The sequence below is a fragment of the Choristoneura fumiferana genome, chromosome 15 (genome assembly GCF_025370935.1).
Source record: "Choristoneura fumiferana chromosome 15, NRCan_CFum_1, whole genome shotgun sequence".
Classification (NCBI taxonomy): domain Eukaryota; kingdom Metazoa; phylum Arthropoda; class Insecta; order Lepidoptera; family Tortricidae; genus Choristoneura; species Choristoneura fumiferana.
Window position 1 is genome coordinate 5,835,040 of NC_133486.1, and position 21,488 is coordinate 5,856,527.

Genomic DNA, 21,488 nt, shown 5'->3' on the forward strand with positions numbered 1-21,488 from the left:
AACTTCTGTATACAAGACATGTCCACATTATCCTTCTCTGCGGGTTAGTATCCCAAACAGCAAGAGCGCACCTTAAACTGCTTAAAAATTGCAAAAATAAATTCAGTACTTTCAGCTTCTAAAGGTTTACTATTAAAGTCATTACCTGCCTTTTGTAACACTAACAAAATAAAAACATAACTATATTGTACGCCATGCATGTGGTAGATTACAGTCATGTTCTAAATTATCAATATAACTATATTTTGTACCCGTTATCACAATAAATATATTATGATTATGATTAAAAGGTTGAAGTTTTTAATCACAGAAAAACCTTGCTTAAACTTGTAAAAGTTTCTAAACTGCAAGCAAACTTAAAAGATGGAGACATATTAAATACGGAGAAGTTATAACTGTTTTACAACTTCTGTATTTCCATGTAAACTTTTGATTAAGCTCAAGTAAAACTTTTGGATCTTGGATTGAAGATTTTCTAACTTGGAACAGATAATTTCAATTCATAAGAAACACAATCATAACAGTTTGAGGTAAATGTAAATATAGAGTATTTGTGATTTTCTAGTTCGTATTGCATTATGCTTAAGACCATTATTAATACCTAAACAAGTTAACAATAATTAATCATATCATTATTTTTATTAAAAAAAAACGTATAGACAGAATATATTATGGATTATGATTGGTTTTTTGGAGTCTTTTTGTATTTTTTTATTTCAACTCCAAATTTGTTACTTTTACGGGTATCCCGTAGTGCTGCTGCATAAGTAGCGTAGTAGAAATAAGCAACCTGAGATTTGTATGCATAGGAAAAATTCGTGTCTAGATTCCTGTCCAGCGGTGGTGTAGGGGTTATAGCACGCAGCACGGATTGCTGAGGACCTGGGTTCGATTCCCAGCGCTGGTCTCGTTTTCTGGTTTTTCTGTGCATCCATGTCTCAGTTTGTATTTTCGATATATTATAATAATAAATAATAATAATAAATATCACGAGACAATTCACACCAATTGACCTAGTCCCAAAGTAAGCTTAGCAAAGCTTGTGTTATGGGTACTAAGCAACGGATAAATATAATTATATAGATAGATACATACTTAAATACATAGTAAACACCCAAGACCCGAGAACAAACATTTGTATTTTTCATACAAATATCTGCCCCGACACGGGAATCGAACCCGGGACCTCAAGCTTCGTAGTCAGGTTCTCTAACCACTAGGCCGTCTGGTCGTCTAAGTCGTATTATGGATTATTTCTTAGTGTTATTTTTTTTAACTACGTGTTCTGTAAATTAATTCATTCTTTCCCTTATTCATTTATTTAAATTAATTTCATTAATAACACTTTTTTGTGCAAACTTTCTTATCCCCTTAACAAATTTCTTAATTCATGTGGTTTTTATACAGAACGTTAACTTTTCGTACTAAATCCATAGCTGCCAACATGAGAAACGAAACACGTATTTATTAATATTGTCATTGGCAAGTAAACGAAGTAAACGTCAATTTAAAAAAATACCTCTAGCAAATGGCATTAAATTTTATGTTTCGCACTCGTTTATTGTGGTTTGCCTTTTTATGCGTACCATAGTTTTTATTAAAGTTTAATATTTACATACTTTTTTTTCTATTTTGTATTTGATTTAATATGCAAGTCAAAAAAAGCTCGCAGCGTCTTCTCCTGTTGCATATAAAATCCTTTTCTTGCACTGTAAAATACACTCAACGTCATAAATAAGTGATCATTTCTGTACCTTTTCGCTTTCAGGCGTTACTCAATTTCGTATGGCTTGACCATGACGTTAAAGTGACAAGGCTCAAAAGTGATCACTCATTTATGATGTTGACTGTACATTGTAACTGAATGGTGGTATCCAAAGGCCTATTGTATTAACGTCACATTTTGAAAATCCTGTTACCAATCAGCCATATCACCATAATCCAACAGATCCAATGGTCCCTCCCACCAGTTTGCCAGATACTTAGTAAAGTGCGTAGTTTTAGTGGCTAACTTCGGCGAAAATAACTGTACCGTTAACAAAATCACCACCCGCGCCCCAACTTAGTAATTAGTTTCGTTCACTACTTTGCAGAGTGTACTGAGGTCTTAAGAAATATTGGAGGTAATTCGGAAGTTTCACGATGGTGCGCCCTACTTTGGTGGATGAATGGAAACGGGAGGCAGACGCAGGAAGTACTGTACTTGTAAAACAATTTTTTCTTTTGTAAAAGACATTTTTGATAGTTTTGAATGAACGTTTCTTATCAGGCAAGCGCAGTGTAGGACGTCCACCAACGAAACGGACAGATAAACAGGTCAAAGCCGCGGGTGCAAGGTTGACGTAGGCCGCATCCAACCGAAGCAACTGGAGGTCTATGGAACAAGCCTATTTCCAACAGTGGACGTCCTACGGCTGATATGAGCATAAGTTATGTTATCATATCAAATACCTATAAGCGGAACAATTTTTTCTACCTTTTCATGTAACTTGAAATGTACTTTTTATTTTCATCTTCTCGGCCAAAATACGTGCAGCAGGGCACAAGACTCCTCTCTTATTTCTTTGCAGGATTGTGCAGATTTCCTTACGATTTTGTCCATCACCGTAAAGCTCATGGTAAATTACCAATGTAATTTCGCACACAAATTCCGAAAAAATCAAGGGCCCAAACCCACGACCCGCTGCTTGAGAGGTCATTTATAGGTCATACCACTAAACTATCACGACTTGAACAAAAATTAGGGGTCCATATTGGCTTGCATAATTATTTAAATCTTTCAACATTGAATCCATTCATTGTTCAGAATTGTTATAAAACATACGTTAAGATATTTGTGTGAATAACACGAATGTTTATTCTCGGGTCTTGGATGTTTAATATGTATTTAAGTATGTATTTATCTATATAAGTATGTTTATCCGTTGCCTATAGTATCCATAATACGAGCTTTGCTTAGTTTGGGACTAGGTCAATTCGATGGCAGCAAAGTAGATACGGACATCTACATTTTTTCAAAAATGCTTTTTTTACAAAAAATAACTTATTTCAACCATATCTATAAGTCTGTTAAAAAAATATTTCAAATTTCAAAATAATGAAGAAAATTTGGCACGTAAAAGAAAACATCTACACTAGCTTTTGAAAAAACATCGCAGTAGAAACGGACATTTGAATTTATCCGCTTTTACTTCGGAGCTTTGACAGGATGCTTGTGACGTCAATAAAGTCACATGCCACTTGTCCGTTTATACGTCATACTTTTTGCATATGTCTCAATCTACAAATTTATTATTTCTAATTTCTATGAGGAAATTATTTGTTTTTTCTTAAAATATTTAAACAAATATATATATTACTTAATATTGGTTTCATAGACTTGTTTGTTTTTTTTATTTAGACAGCAGATTAATTAAAATTCTTAACCTAAGTAAGTACTTAAGTTTCTATTGCTTGCAGCTTACCGCTTTTTGAAACGACACGCCTGAACAGATTTTGACTGATGATGACAAGCAATCTGTTTTTTTCCTAATAGGTATATAAGTAGTAGGTAGAATATCGATTATACTATTCATCATCAAGCAATAGCAGTCCGGACATAGGCCTCCCCCATAGACCGCCATTGCGCCCTGTCTTCGGCTAGACACATCCAGCTTTTACCACCAGCCTTTCGCAGATCGTCCCTCTACCTGAACGGAGGGCGTCTTGGACTACGTTTGCCGAGACGCGGTCTCCACTCAATATCTTCAGCGGTTGTCGGTGCTTCAACAGATATGACCCAGCCCACTGCCACTTCAAGTTGTTAATTCTATGAACTATGTCGATGACCTTAGTTCTGTGTGGGATAGTCTCGTTGCGGATTTTATTCTTCAGAAAAACTCCGAGCATAGCTCGTTCCATAGCTGGCAGGGCCGCATTTCAGCTCCGGATGTCATGACGGGTAGGACGCACTGGTTAAAAACTTTCGTTTTCAGACATTACGGTATAATTGACGAAAAAACTCGACATAATTTTCCGAATGCTGCCCTGCCCAGCTGAATCCTTCTCTTGGCCTCCTTCTCAAAGTTGTGTTCTACCTAAGGCTACTGTTACATTATGCTCGTTATTAGCATACTAATAAGCATGCTAGTACCTGCTGTACCTGTATGACACAGAAAAAGCATGCTTAATAGTAGCAAGCCGTGGTGGCCGAGTGGTTTGACCTATGGCCTCTCAAGCAGAGGATCGTGGGTTCAAACCCCGGCTCGCACCTCTGAGTTTTTCGGAATTCATGTGCGAAATTACATTTGAAATTTACCAAGAGCTTTACGGTGAAGGAAAACATCGTGAGGAAACCTGCACAAACCTGCGAAGCGATTCAATGGTGTGTGTGAAGTTCCCAATCCGCACTGGCCCGCGTGGGAACTACAGCCCAAGCCCTCTCATTCTGAGAGTAGGCCTGTGCGCAGCAGTGGGACGTATATAGGCTGGGATTATTATTATTATAATAGTAGCACGTCCCTATGCACAAATGCTAGTAAGTAGCATTTGCTGAATAGTAGCATGCTTTCGTGCTAGTAACTAGCATGTGTTGGTACCTTAACTGCAAAATCAGGCCGAGGTATGTGTACTCCGAAACAACATCAAGAAGATTTCCACTAACGATGACGGGCCTCTGATCCATGTGGCCATTGATGACAATTTTGGTATTATCCACATTCATTATAGCATTATATTATTTATACTATTATAGTACATACTGTTTTATTTTTACAGTTTATATTGTTTTGTTTTGGGATATATTTTGTACGTAATTTTATTACTTGTACCTACTGTTGATTTATTTATTTTTTAGTGTAAAACTATTAAAAATAACTTAGTTTTTGAGTACGTAAAAACAATTATGAGTAAACAAAAATAAAACAAAAAAATATTTTTTAATTTAACACATAATTTTGGGGGTTTTTAACGAAATAAATGAATTTATATGATAGACAGCGATGAGGTTGAGTGGTAGATAACTCATTTAATAATATGAATAAAATGATTAATGCAAAGTAAATAAAGACATCTACAAAATTTTATCAAAAAAAGGGTGAATACTCGTTGCATGTTGTTTAGATTATCTCTAAACACTCCTCTAAGTTTTACCGGAGATTCTTACCTTAGCTTATTCGTTTTTTATAACGGAAAAGGCGTTTGTTTCATTACAACGCATAAACGGATATCAGGCAGATGTCTTCCTCTACGTTTAAGCTCTTTCAAAGTAAAAAAAGACATCTACAATTTTTCATTAAAATAATGTTACAGAAATAAACTCTGTTGAACAATCACCAAAGAACATTATTTTAATGCATCATAGAAAATTTCATGGTAATCCGTCCATTAATCTCAAAGTAGTCATTATTTTTTACTAAATACGCTCTCCTGTAAAATAGCCATTTTGTAGATGTCTTCTTTTACTTTGCTGCCATCGAATTGGTGTCAAGTGTCCCATGGTATTTTTTTATTTTTATTATTTTTTATACCTAACTAAATGTTATAAAATTTTCAGAAAAATTTACAGGTCAGCAAAAAAAATATTACGAGTTAGAAAAATTATGACAATTAAACATTATGACTTTCAACAATTATGCAACTAGATACACACCCAAAAATCAGAGAAATATTTTTCAAAATAGCTGCAACCTTAATCCCAGCTCGTTCTAAACTCATGTCTTCTAACACACTCCGGAGCATCCAATTGAAGACCGATTCCAAAAAGGCAAGCGAATCGAATAGGTTTATTGCCCTGAGTCATCGGCACACGCCCTTTCCATGTTGCAGGGACATTACTTAACAAACCGCTACTTTTTATGGTAAAATAGAGCTGAAGTTTTCCAAGAAAAACGCTTTGAACGGAGTCAATATTGAAGGAAATAGTTTTTTAACAGTATATTTTTTGCAACGAGAGACTAAAGACACTTAATACACCCGAGGTGGTGAACCGCCCGAGCTCTTGCAAGGGCAGCTGAGAAGTCAAAGGATATTGAGAAATGGGTTTTAATCTTGAGGTGAAAACGATACTTTTCACTTCAGCTGTGAGTAAATAAGCACTGAACTACAAAAGAAACTCTACTGGGTGATTCGTAAGATCAAACCAGCAGGACCAAACCTACACCCACGGTAATTGATGAATCGATAAAATTTAAATTAAACGCCCACACCTTTAATAACAGAGTTAATGCAGCTATTGAGTACCTTGATTGCACTACTTCGCGGAGGAAGAAATGAAGTTTACCCATTTTGGTTGATCTGTCGCTCTATCGGTTAATGTCGTGGTGTTACTGAGCTTTTATGTTTTTTGAAAATCCTACTGAACATAAAATAAATACGCAAGTTTTTATGTCCCGTGCTTGCGTTGCGTACTGCATTTGTTGCTCTTTCACACTGACTCTTTCACGATAAACCGTCTAAACGCATATGAAATTTGACACGTAGACAGCTGGTCGTTAATAAAACACTTGGTACTTTTAACCTCATTCTACAGGATCAAGAAAAATTCAAAAATGTCAACCACTAAGATTAGAGAAATGAAATTTGCCGCGGGTTATACACAACCTTAATGAAATCCAAAATGGGATTTTTGGAGATTCTCGGGGAAATTTTTGCAACATCCCGTAATTTTCATTCAATTGCTAGACCTAGTTGTTTACGCCTGCGCAGCCTAAAAACCCTATCAACAAAGCCATCAACATCAAAATTTTCTTCTTTCAAAATCGAGTTTGAAAACATGGTGGGAGCGCCAAAGTTCGCATACTCTTCGCTAGTCATACCGTAACGTAATTTTTGTTCGAATCATCGGTTGTCATAATTTTTTTATTTTTTTTTTTCCCACTGGAGTCTTAAATTTTTCTGTAAATTTTAAATGGTCATCTATAGGTTAGGTTAGGTTTGTTTTATAACAATTCTGAACAATCATTGGATTCAGAGAAAAAAAAGTTATGACAAACGATAGTTCTGATAAACATTACATTCGGACTTTCAATAAGTATGCGAGCCTAAATAGACCCTTCACGCTCATAGATGGCCTAAACGTAAACAAAATAAATTTTAAAATGATATAAATTTAATTCAATTTAAAAACGGTGCCGTAAATAACGCACCCACATCAGCGTGAAACGTCAACTGAGAGTAATCCACGGTTAACACCACACCTGCTGCAAGGGATACTTTATTGTTGTAAAGACAACCTTTTTGTGATGTGGAACTGTATTAGCAATAAGATAAAAAGGAATTTTGTAAGGAAAATAATAAGTCTAATTTTTTTACTAAAACATAATAAAATGTGATTAGTAGAGCCTTCACTTACTACCCTTAAAGTTTGAGGTAGTATCAAAAATACACGCTGTATAAAACTTTTTTTTAATAAAGCGCCAAAATCGCCAAATGCATTAATTATACTGGTGAATGGGCTACTTGCTGAGTTATCGCCTTTTCACAAAATTGTATTTGTTTTTGTATATTATTTTCATTTCATGCACATGTCATGCTAGTGTTGGTAGCGCTGACTTTAAACGATCGCGTTCACAATAGACACGGTCCGGTCGCACGTGCAGTTTGCAATGACGGCCTCACGGTCCCACCGGAAGACCAGCGCTAGCTCCTGAGCCGGCATTATGCTGAGGTGGGTCCGTTTCGTGAATGGTAACTGCTTTCCTTTTCTGTGTCATTTATGTAATCGTTCAAGTTTCTTTAAGTTACTTTTCCGAATAAATGTATTTTCTTTCTTTCTAATTTTCTTATTAATTTGACCCAACCCTACGAATATAATATTAATGAACGGGAACGTAACAATTATGATGTTTATTAAATAATGGACGATATATATAATGGTCATTTGATATAACGTAATTTTCGATTAGTTGAACTTTTATTGACTTGTAGTCTACAAATTAAGGTTCGATTTATTTTATACTAATTCTGTAAAGTCGTCAATTTCTAAGAAATTTGCATTATATCAAATGACTATTATGTCTTGTCCATTATTCTTTTTAAACTTTGACTCAATTTTTAGGGTTCCGAAGCCAAAATGGCAAAAACGGAACCCTTATAGTTTCGCCATGTCTGTCTGTCTGTCTGTCCGTCCGTCCGCGGCTTTGCTCAGGGACTATCAATGCTAGGAAGCTGTAATTTTGCATGAATATGTATGTAAACTATGCCAACAAAATTGTATAATAAAAATTTCAAAAATATTTTTTTTTAGTGTATTTCCCATAGACGTAAAGTGGGGGTGATTTTTTTTTCGCATCCAAACTTGTGGTGTGGGGTACCGTTAGATAGGTCTTTTAAAATCATTTGGGGGGTTGCTAAAACGATTTTTCGATTTAGTGATCTGTTTGCAAAATATTCAAGTTTAAAGTGCAAATTTTCATTAAAATCGAGCGTCCCCCCCCCCCCCTCTAAAATCTAAATCGGTGGGTGGAAAATTTTGGAAAAATTCAGAATGGTAGTAAGTTTATCAAACTTTCAAGGAAACTATAACGGCTAAGTTTGCTTGAGAATTATTAGTAGTTTAAGAGTAAATAGCAGCCTAAGGTATAAAATATACCTAAACTTGGAAGATTCCGTAAAAAGAAACATATTACTTATTTTTTTCGTCATGGTTCCGTAGCACCCTATTTTGAGCGTTTCCGACACGCTCTTGGCCGGTTTTTGTTATTGTTTCTCTCGTCCTGTCAATCACTCAAAGGTTAACTAAGAAGGCCCTTTACGTGAACTGTTATTTTTATGTATTTTATGTATACAAAAAAGATTTATACAAAACAACACAATTAATAAATTTATATTTTAAAGGCTAAATCAAACTCAAGCTGCCCTTCAAAACCCAAACTATCATAGAGTACCAAACATAGATACCGGTACAACAAACTCCGTTCATTCAGAACTGGTATTTTATACATTCATACGAATGAAAAGATATAGTCGTGTTGTCGTGAATAATTGTCGGGACACTGACATTTTCATTTAAAAATGGACAACGTGGAAATGTTTCCAAATATTAGTTGCGCTGTCCAGAAATCTTTTTCGATTATTTGTGTGTGTGTTTTTCTATGGCAATTGGCCATAAATTTCCCAGAAAAGAATTAGTTTATCAGGTTATAAAGTATCTGTGTCTCGAATTTCAACGAGATCCGTTAAGCCATTTTGAATTTAAAAAAACATCCAAACTTTTGCTTTTGTAATATTACTTAGTTGCGTTTTAGGGATTCGATTTTAGAAAAAAATTCAAACGATTATTTTTTTACATAAGACCGATAATAGGTTGTCAGTCAATTTGCATCTTTATCTGTGTTGTAGTGCCTAAAAAAATATACACTATTACATCGTGTATCACGAAAACCATGAAATAAAAAGACCCAAATTTTGTTCAATTATCCGTCGTATAATACAAGTATTGTATTGTAAAACTCTTTATTGTACATAAAAACACATGACAATAACAAAGTAAGAAGGAAGTAAGTATTCGAGTTTAATTATCTACGATAAGACACCTTGTCTTGCGTGCAAGTAATTTGTGCATTTTGTAACTTTAGGCGTTAAAAAATATTACTGCAAATAAAGATAAAATGTGTTCAACTCTCGTACCCAGTGCTCACCACAGCCAGCAGTAACTGTGCGGCCGCCCGCTCAAATGAAAATTAAATGATGAATAGATACGCGGCCGGCAAAAACCCCCATTAATTCGGCCAGTGTTGTTTTTTGCCGTTTTGTTACATACCGGGTTTTGATTTTTGCCACTGACTGTGGTTGAATTTTGTTTGTTCATTTTTATAAAATTATACTTTCTTGTGGTGTTTTGCTCTACGTGTTATACGGCCCACCTATTGCCACTTCAACGAGCTGATTCGCTTGGCTACTTAGGTTCACGGTGGATGCCAACCGAAGCAACTGGAGGTCTGTGGGGGAGGCCTATGTCCAACAGTGGACGTCCTACGGCTGAGAGAGAGAGAGAGAGAGAGAGAGAGAGAGAGAGAGAGTGGTGTTTTGCTGTAAAATGACTTTATTGTAAACATCATCAGCATCATCATCCCAGCCTATATACACGTGCTAGGCACAGGCCTCCTCTCAGAGCTCTTTCTCTCTCCTCTGAGAGGGCTGTAGTTCCCACGCGGGCCCGGTACAGATTGGGAACTTCACACGCACCATTGAATTGTCACGATTGTAGTACACAGTATTGTGTTTAGATTTTAGTGAATGAATAAAATAATGCAATGAAACATTTTTTTGTAAAAAAACAGTCGCATAAAGTAACTGCTTATTTTTAATAAGATTTTGATTTTAACGGACCCCTACCAGCTTAGCGCTATTTTCAAGTAATTATTTTAAAATTAAAGCCGATACAAAATTCTCACACACAACACTTATAGCCTGAAAAAACTTATAGTTGCATATAATTCTTTTTTTGTTATCAGCAATTACTATAATCAATTTCAAATTCAATTTATTTCTAATAAAATAACACTGAAACACCATGGTAATTATCCAAATAAACTAAACTTCAATTTCAATTTCGACATGTGAATGTAACTAGGTACATTACCTATTAAGTACAATCTAAAAATGGATGCCGTAAATATAATCAGTTTATTCTTTGTGGTGAGCAAAAGAACATTAGATTTAATCATTTTGGGACAGAATTAAATATACCTATGTTATTTATCAATGAACGTGTCTAGGGAAATGATATAATGAGTTGATTTTGCGAGTTCGCTTTGTCAACTCACTGACGTGTTTTCAGGGATTTTATCAAATCACGTTTGTGTTACCTTTTTTGGCTGATTTTGTAATGTTACTAAACAGATTCAGGGGTTTGATCAAATGACAGATTTTTCTATGCAAATGATAAAATTGATTCGCCATTTTAATATCTTTTAGTATAATAGATTTAGTCAAATTAAATGATATTGTAACGGATAACTCACGTCTAAAATCGAGTCGTCATGTTTCGGGCTAATTCGGGTTTCGTCGGGTAGTCGCGCGAGCAGAGCGGTGGCGCGCAGTGCGCGTGTAGCAGCAGCCGCCGAGTCGCGGTGCTCCTACGAAGAAGGGCTACGAATTAGACCGAAACATGTCCAGCTAAACTCGATTTTAGACGTGAGTTACAATATCATTTAATATGAGTGAGTCTCACGGCTTTTGGCCATTTCCCTGCGACATATATTAACTGGGGCTGTGCATCTAATGACATAAATACCTAATTCATGCTTCTCGTACTCTATGGCTTACCTAAGGATTTAACCTAACTAGGTATTAGGAAGCCGTGGTGGCATAGTGGTTTGACCTATCGCCTCTCAAGCTGAGGGTCGTGGGTTCAAACCCTGGCTCGCACCTCTGAGTTTTTCGAAATTCATGTGCGGAATTACATTTGAAATTTACCACGAGCTTAGCGGTGAAGAAAAACATCGCGAGGAAACCTGCACAAACCTGCGAAGCAATTCAATGGTGTGTGTGAAGTTCCCAATCCGCACTGGGCCCGCGTGGGAACTATGGCCCAAGCCCTCTTGTTCTGAGCGGAGGCCTGTGCCCAGCAGTGGGACGTATATAGCCTGGGATGAGGTATTATACGCCAATAAATTTTTGTATCGTAATTTACAGATATTAATAAAAGAAGTCGATCTCCTACCACTCGATGACAGTGTCAATGGCAAGTTATTCGAGAGACACAATGCGGCGTTTGAGCGCGAAGCTATAACTCCAGAGTTAATGATACCAGAAACAAAATCATCAACATACAATGTATCAAAAGCTCATGATATCGTTGAAGAAAAGACAGTTGGTGTAAACAGCGAAGAAGAGTTTAGTTCTAGTAGTTCTAAAGCTAGCAGCGCACGTGCTGCGCGGCGTATGTTGCCATGGGGGAAATATGAAGGGCAGGGGGTAGGAGCTTGATTTAAAAATATAAAAATAAAATGATAACATATAAGTACATTTTGAACTCCCTGAACAGAATTTATGTAAACATGTCATTCAAAAACCTCTACAGAGCCAAAATAGAGTATGTAAAATTAATCACAGGCATAATTCTTGAATCCTTATGGCACGCGATAAAAGTCATAGAGCGGTCATTGTCAGGCTACATCTAATGAAATGGCACCTCAATCTGTAGTACAGTCACCAGCACCAATATCTGACACAACAAGCGTGCATAAAAATCTAATACGACTCTATTTCTAGGGCCGGAAGAACGTGTCAGATATTTTTGCACGCTCCGCTGTGGCAGATATTAATACTGGTGACTGTACCTACTTATATATTATGTTTCAATTTTTCAACCGTTCTGACTGCAGAGCGTGCCAAGAAAAAAATACATACAAATAGAGTATATCAAAAAATACGTAGACTTAGACATCCAAATTTTTTAATACCATTACCTGCTTTCTGGTGACAGTCGGATAGAAGTTAGAGTAATGAATAGTCCTGTATCAACCAGAAATACGTAGTTATAAACTTTGCACACCTTAATGATACTCCAAAATTCTCCTAATTGGACCAACGAAATTTAGGAGTCCGATTCTAATTACAGGATATATATACGTTTAATACGACCCTTTCTTTAGTAATTATGGTAACATAAACTGTTGGAGGCAATGAACGATGTCTAAATTAAAGCTAAAATTGTTTACTTTCATTAACATTTAATTTTGTATTTATCTTTACTACCTACTTAAAAAGCATGTTCCAATACCGGTATTGCCGGGTTAATCTAAATGTTAACGTAATTTTAGTTATAAAAATTGTCATGTCAGCGAAATTTTATATATTTCTTATGAGAATAAATGACCTTTAAACCGAACATTTGAAATGTGGAAACGAATATACAGGAGAAGCGAAATAATATTTATTAAATTTTATTTTTTAAAGCATTTAAGATTAACACAACATGCGTACCTAGTCTACATAAATAGATTAAACAACTCTTTCTTCGAACTTTGATCTCTTTAGAACTTTGATCCCTAGGCATAACATGATGCCCAAAGAGACAATGGCGTTGCTAGGTAAGTAAAGGCCTTGGAGCAAAAAATAAAGTAGGGCCCCATTAAACTACTCGTATTTACAATCGTTTGTTCCGTATTCTGAATGTGGGAGAAATTTTCACTAGTTTAATTTATAGTTTGTAAGTCAAGAGTCCGAGGGGCCCCCTGAGCTTGGGACTCCGGGCACTGACCCGTCTAGCCCTCCGGTAGCTACGCCACTGCAGAGAGAGATCTCTTTATTATTGTGGCCTTAATTTGTTTTTTCGCTCTTTATCACCAAACCGTTCTATAACTATGGAAAACATACAGCTTAACAGCCGTAGCAGGTTCTTATGAAGATATTCTTACACACACTGGAGTTTTGGCTAATGTCATGGCATGAAATAGTGTCATGTGAAAGTTAGTGTCCGTAACGGCCTGAGAACGTGTTTCAGTTTGCTGAAAATTTTAGTAACTTGGAGTAATTTTTGATTTACCATTATGTGTTAGGCCTGTTGAAAACGACTCCAAGTGATTGCAATTTTAAATAAATTCACGGTTTTTCTTTTTGACTCATCTCAGCAACAATAAACTTGATTCCTGTAGAATGAGCCAAACGTGCTAAACGGCTATCGGCGGTGAGCTAATTAATTAAAGTGGTGGGTGGCTAGTGTTTCTATATCACGGAATAATCCATAGATGTACAGACATCTAGGTTGCTTTTAGCTAATTAAACTAGAATGCGAATTGAATAGTTAATTAACAGTAGGTCAGTTCACTAGGAGAAGTTTGGAAGTTTGCCACATTTTATGGCATCGTCATTTTTACAAGATGATCAGGTATGTGATGTTTGCTTGTGGGTGTATTTACAAACACACGCGTAAATTAATAAACATTTTTTGTAGCTTACCTACAAAATAAAATAAGAAATACTGCAAAATGAGATAGGTATTTTAGGGATTGGCCTACGAATAAAGCGACTTGATATTTTGTTTCATTGCGAACAAACGGAACAAAAAGAAAAGGCCAACGAATTAAAAACTAAGCTAACTAAATATCCAATTCACCTTAGTCTTGCCCCTGCGGAAGATTACCTAAGGCTGGTTGCATTTCCACTTATTATTGTTTGACTATATTATGCTACCCGTGTCTTCGAGTGCGCAAAATTATCTTTGAACATGCGGAAGCTACAATTTCCAAATGTACAAAGATAAAAACGAGTGATGTCAGAATTGTAGTCTTTGTATCTTTTTTCATAATTTTAATTTCTGAAAGTTTTCTTACAATTGTTATTAATCTAACCTAACCTATTGCATTTTACAAGACGACATTTCATTAAATCCTGAAAATATCAATTTCTTTGATTCTACTATGGTTGTCTGACATTATGACAAAAGAAATTATGTGAATACATAGGATAGGATATTTTGTAATATCGGTATATTAAGATGTCCTACTGTTTTTGTATTCAATGGAGCGTGTACTCTACGTTACTGAAAGAAAAACTTCACTTTGATGCTCCACGGCAAGAAAACTGTGTTAGCTCTATGAAAACATTTCTTTTAAGTATAAAATTTATGGTCCCGTCTTTTCATTAAGATGTTAAAAAAGCTTAAAAGTAGCACAAGAAGTTTCTTTGTCCAACTGTGTATTAACTAGATGATTCGAGATTGTTCCACTTATTTTATTAAAAAGCGAAAAATAATTTAATTTTGTTTGAAATTTTCTAAATGGAAGGAGCTAAGTATCTCAATTAAAGAAGTAGGAATAGTATTCCACTTTAATTCACAATCTTAATAAAGTCTTTTGTACAACTAAAGCACGACATAAAACAGTATAAAACGGTAGGTAGTATTTTTTTTAACAAAAATGGAACCGACGGGGACCGGGACCATAGGTACCGGTACTCTGTTATAAAATAATATAACTATGCCGTGTTTGAGCTTAATGGAATCGTTGTGTACACTTTGGGTACAAATCACTAAAAACTATGAAAAAACAAAATTAACAAAAAATGGAACCGACTCCAAAAACCTTGAAAATAATTTTCTACTACTTTGAAGTCGGTGCTGAGGCACGAGCCAGCAGGAGCGGAACTATAGTCGTCTACCTCACCTACATATGTATTTGGCTTTAATCACTCCTTTATTAAACTCAAACACGGCATAGTTATATTATTTTATAACAGAGTACCGGTACCTACGGTCTTCATCATTAGGTCCAGTTCACCAAATGATAGTTTCTGAAAGTAAATACTTGACTTGGTGTTAAAAATGCCAAAATCGCTATAGGTGTGCTTTAAAAATTCGAGGGTTGCCCTCGATTTCTCTAGGATTCCATCATCAGATCCTGAGTTTCTCAAAAGTATGGCCTTTAGAACTAAAAAAGAATTTTGAAATTCGGCCCACAATTGGCTGAGTTGACAAACATACAAAAAAAAACATACGCCCGAATTGAGAACCTCCTCCTTTTTCGAAGTCGGTTGAAAAGACGTCACACTGTTCATACGATATTGTTGCCTTGTTAGGCATATTATCTGAAATAAAATGAAAAAGTTTATTCGAGACATATCAATACATCACATATATAAATCATACAAAAAGAGTAAAACACTAAATCATATCAAATATACGCAGCGGGACAAAATTTGGCCCACTCTACATACAAAATTACCTATTACTATATGTAATACCATTTCGGGCACCCACAAAAACATAGATTTTATTTCCTTTTAATATACTGAGCGGCAAAAAATGTAGCCCTCATGTATGCATTTAATAAAATCTATATTTTTGTGGGTGCTCGAAATAGTTCCGCCTCTGTACGAGTATAAGTAGACACCTGAGTTGAACCCAGTCTTTGGGCGAGACCATTTTTTTTTTCAAAAATCCAAAAAATTGTATGTCAAAAATATTAAAAGAAATGTTAGAATGAAAGTGACGCCTTCAGTTGCATTCTTGCCATATGTTGTTATTTTTCTTTAAACTTAATAAACTAGAGCTTTGTAAGGTAAACGTGCGAGTGCTCGTCGCTGTTCCAATAGTTCTCTTTATTTTTAACCCCCGACGCAAAAAGAGGGGTGTTATAAGTTTGAACGCTATGTGTGTTTGTGTGTCTGTGTGTGTGTCTGTCTGTCTGTCTGTGGCACCGTAGCTCTTAAACGGGTGGACCGATTTCAATGCGTTTTTTTTTATTTAAAGCAGGTTTTCTAGCGATGGTTCTTAGACATGTTTTATCAAAATCGGTTCATTATGCCATTAACAATGGAGGAGATAGCAAGGTGTCCTCATTCCGACGCTTACCTTATCTAATTATATTTCCTTTGCAACGCCACCCCAATCTGTTTAAACTCCAAATGTTTCAACCGTTATCGCGTAATATTCAAAATCAGAAATTGGTCGTGGATGTGGAATTGTCTAAATATCGGGATCGTTGGCGTCTTGCCAGCCGCTTCCTAACGGGAGAGCGGCAAATGCACTTCGATATCGACTGCGAATTACTTCCAAAACGAACTGTTTGGTGTTTAATGAGAAAAAATTTAGGTAAGAATTGCTAGAGACGGGAAATATTCTCAGGAGAAGGTTTCTTCAGTATTGGTGGGTAGGTAACTTTGAATTAAACTACCGCGAAGTATTTGTACAAAAATTTGATCAAAAATATCTGAACACGCTTCTACGCCCGTTAGCAATAGAGTTGTGTTCAAATATTTTTGATTTGACTTATGTACTATCAGAGATATGTTTAAGATGCCAAAAGGGTAAAATCGAAAAGCTATGGTTTGATCCGGCTTCTCAAGCAGATTCTTTAGCAGTTTAAGGGGCAGTTTCACCATCCATTGATTAGTGTTAACTGACGGTTAAATGTGATGCCGTCTCTATTTGTTTTGTTCGAATAGACGAAGACGGCATCACATTTAACCGTCAGTTAACACTAATCAATGGATGGTGAAACAGCCCCTAAGGCTGGTTTTCCACCAGAGATCTGCGAGGATGCCTTGCGAGGAATGAGTTTTAAATGAACCAATAGACCAGATGACCAGACCACCAGATGACCTAGCTAGATGATATGTACTAAGTATTGAGCCGAGTTGGTACTTTTTGAACGCCAAGGGAGAATGCAACCAATCGAATTTAATAATCAATACCAATCCCCACCCGACAATCATGATCACTGCAAGAGTGTAGCGACTTAGAAAATCCTTTTTCACCTCAGCACCTCAAACAGGCAGGTTTTGCTATGAGAAATCAGTGAGCAAAATCGCATTTTGCTCACTCCGTGCGACAAAGTAACTTTTGAATTATTTTTTTTAAAAGCTGAAGAAAGTGTTGGGTCCACTCACGGAATTCCAAATATTTGAACTTCACTTTGATCTGTCACTTTCACTTCAACACGAAAAAAGCGAGAGATAGGATCAAATGTGTTGATTACAATTTAAAATTAAATTTATGGTATTAAAAATACATCGATACCTAAAAAATTACATGACAACGAAATATTCCCCCCAACACTTTCTTCAGCTTATTTCCAAAAAAACTGTAGAATGAACAGGCTATAATGTCAATTCTAATGCCAGATCCAATGGATCATGCCAGGTGCAAAGACGAGAAATGCGATTTTTAAATTCTGCTCACCGTTCTGCTTTTATGTAATCGATCTCTAAATTTTAATAGACATAGACGTAGTAAAGCTAACTGTACAGAGTTACTAAAATAATAACTAACCACCTAGTGTAGGTATTTATATCTATGGAGAATGTTAATTCACCTGAAACAGCCGTTTTGTCAATGCAATGAATAACTAGTGCGGTGCGGGATTACTGTGGTTTCAGAATTGCCAAAGTTAGTACGACAAAGCACGCTACTGTTCCAAATTGAGCCTTCATGCAAGGATATTTGAATTTTGGTCATCATCTCGGCCTATATACGTACCACTGCGAGGCACAGGTTTCCTCTTAGAATAAGAGGGCTTTAGTTCCCACGAGGGCCACTATAGACTGAGAACTTCACACACGCTATTGACAGATGCCACACACACAAACGAATTATTTACTTTATTTTTCATGTATTAAGTGGTTAATTTATTGAATCAGGCGATACTTTGCGGAGGTTCATATCAATGAACTAAAAGAATTTCTTTGCTCACGCATATTTTGCATAAGCTTAACTATCATAAGGTCGCGGGTGAGCAAGAAAATTCTTTTAGTTCATTGATATGGACCTCCGCAAAGTAACGCCTGATTCAATAAATTATTCAAAGAAATTCTTTTAGTTCATTATTAAGTGGTTTTTTTATTATGTTTAATCCGATGCAACTGTGTTTTCAAACACGATACTTGGATCGCCCATCATTGTGGTCGCGGCCTTCATGATCCTTCTCCATCGATCTTCGACCGCTTGGCGAGCACATTCTATTATGGATCTTGGTGACAGGTCTAATGGTGTCTATTCATCGGATTGGTGATCGACCACGTAGTCTCTTGCCTTCAACTCTGCCCTGAATCAACCGCTCCATTGTCTCCTGTAGCTTCTATAATTTTATTGTACGTACAATACAATAGATGATGTTGTGCTTGTATATTTAGTTTTTTTTTGTCTTGCCTGAGCAGCATGTTATCTTTTTTATTAATAGTGAAAACCGCTGCAGCTACTGTAACTGTTGTTTTATGTGTTTTATTTTGTATTATTTCAAGCTGTTTGTTTTCCTAAAATAAATAAATAAAAGCTAAGCTGTTAATCCTAGGCTGCACTACGGCTAAACCGCCGCGGTTTTTAACTAATGCAAGCGGCCGCACTGGCGGTTTTAAGTTTTTTTTTTAAGTAGCCTGTATAGTGTCCCACTGCTGGGCAAAAGCCTCCCCTCTTGACCTCCACAACTCTCGTTCTGACGCAATGTCAGGCCAGTCCTTTGCGTCCTGGACACGTACGCAAAGGTTTACTTGTAAAAAAAGTCACGCGGTTAAAAACCGCGGCGGTTTAGCCGTAGTGCGGCCTCGGCCTTAACTAGAGCTGTTCTGGCGATAGATGTTGCGACGTGTCGGTGTAATGAATAGTTAGTGAGCTGTGGATTACCTACTCGTTTGACGCGACTTGGGCAGGATGCAGCTATACAATAGATGGAGATAGAATTATAATGTAGATATCGCACTCGACTTCATTTGCGCAGAATTTGCTGTCATGAGACGCCTACGTCCAACAGTGGGCGTCCTACGGCTGATGCTGATATGATGATATGATGATGATGATGATGATACTGTCATAACTCGCATTTAGACACGTAAAAAGTAGTAATAAATATGACACGTCGATAATAGTACACATGTAATCCTTTGTTATTTTTTGGGTTCCGGAGCCAAAATGGCAAAAACGGTACCCTTATGGTTTCGCCATGTCTGTCTGTCTGTCTGTCCGTCCGTCCGTCCGCGGCTTTGCTCAGGGACCATCAATGCTAGAAAGCTGTAATTTTGCACGGATATATAGGGTGTCCCAAAAAGGACGCAAGATTTGAAATTGATGAAAAACACATTTTAATTTTCGTTATAATATATTTGTATATAAAATCTTGAAATACATAAAATAAGGTTAATTGTGGATAATTACGTCAGGCATATGTCCTCCTAGGCTTTGCTGGCACATACGCACTCTTTTGTCAAAATTTTCTATGACCATTTTGCATATATGCGGCTGAATTTCTCCAATGCAGCGTCGAATTTCCTCTTTTAAAGCATTGCCATTTGAACGGCTTGTTTTTGGACGACCAGTAGAATGAACATCATGAATTGATCCACTCTCCCTGAATATTGCTACCACTCTGCTCACAGTTGATGAAGTCAAGTCAATATTCCGACCATATTTTGCACGGAATTTTCGAACCGTACACACGCCAACTTCTTTTGAAATATTGTTCAAAACCCCCCATTTTTGTAAACCCTAAACATTCAGCTTTTTTAAAGGGTTGCCAGCACTAAAATACAAAAACGGCGGCAAATTTAAATCTTGCGTCCTTATTGGGACACCCGATATATGTAAAACTATGCCGACAAAATGGTACAATAAAAAAATCATAAAAAATAAATAAACGTAAAGTGGGGGTGATTTTTTTCTCTCATCCAACCCTATAGTGTGGGGTATCGTTGAATAGGTATTTTAAAACTATTAGGGGTTTTACTAAGATGATTTTTCGATTCAGTGATTTGTTTGTGAAATATTAAACTTTAAAGTGCAAATTATCATTAAAATCGAGCGCCCCCCCCCCCTCTAAAAATTCAGGATGTTAGTAAGTGTCAGGATGTTAGTAAATACATCAAACTTTCAAGGAAAACTATAACGGCTAAGTTTGCTTGAGAATAATTACTAGTTTATGAGTAAATAGCAGCAGGTATAAAATATACCTACCTAAACTTGGAAGATTCCGTATAAAATACGAAATCCTTAGAATAATATTGCTTAATTTTTTCGTAATGCCCGACACGCTTTTGGCCGGTTTTAATCCCTACATTTCTAATTTGCTTTGTTTTGTTTGCTTTAATAAATACTTAAGAGATTGTAATATTTATATTCATCTTTCTTTCTTTTTAATATAATTCTTGTTTAAACAAAAACACTTTCTGCCATGTTACTTGCGGCACTTTTTTCTTAGCAATGATGGTCTTTCCGAAAGCGCTGTGATATTAAAAAAGTGAAGTGTAAAGGTTACCCGGCACCCGACCAGCACCGCCTCGACTTTCAGGTCCACTCGTTGTCGACAGGTAGTCCACGCGCGAACGGCGCGTTGACAACGAGTGGAGTGGACCTCGCGCGATCCACGAATTTCCGAGTAGGGGGGATGAAAGGGGGGGTGGCGGGGGATGGAGAGCGCCGCATCGCAAGCGTGCGGGCAGCGAGTGGTCCATTCACCGTCCGCGCGTGGCAAACTCGCGAGTGAGGCCATCCGGTGACGCTATGGAGTTGGTGTAGTGAGCGCATGCCCATACAAATCCATATGAAGAATACTAATGCTCGAAGCGAGGCGGTGCTGGTCGGATCACGGATGCCGGGCGGGTGGCTGTAATGAGCTGTAACCTTAAATAGACTAAAGAGCTACTTACAAAATAAATGTTTCGATTTTGGTGTTTGTGATCGCAACTGTCATACATTATAACTCACGACTCCTTGGTTCGGCCGGCGTTAAGGCGTAAGAAGGTGATGAAAGAACCATTCCCATTTCTCTAAAATTATTTGTTTGTTCAAAGAAATTTTTTTCGTGTTTATAAAATTTCTAGCGTGTACTATTTAGTACATAAAATAGATTTAAAAATAGTAACCGTTGCAATTAAAACACTGTTTTATTGTCATGAAATGTAGAACCACTGACATTGGGTAACTGATAGGGTAATTATTAAAATGCGGTTTTAAACCACGCTATTAAGGTTGAAATTAGGTGAATTAACTACATTTGCGCATATTTAACGTTCCGGGAAAACTACTGGCTTAATTACGGTTGTTTGTGATTTAATTTAACCTTTTAGGTACATAAAGA

The 21,488-nt window shown here is 36.5% G+C and overlaps 1 protein-coding gene across 1 annotated transcript; it reads left to right on the forward strand.

The window, feature by feature from the left end:
* The first annotated feature begins 10,511 nt into the window (after positions 1 to 10,511).
* Positions 10,512 to 11,944, forward strand: LOC141435681 (uncharacterized). Its single transcript, XM_074098425.1, has 2 exons — positions 10,512 to 10,617; positions 11,617 to 11,944. Exons 1-2 carry the CDS (start codon positions 10,582 to 10,584, stop codon positions 11,908 to 11,910), a joined length of 330 nt encoding a protein of 109 aa, XP_073954526.1. The 5' UTR covers positions 10,512 to 10,581; the 3' UTR covers positions 11,911 to 11,944.
* Positions 11,945 to 21,488: the final 9,544 nt, after the last annotated feature.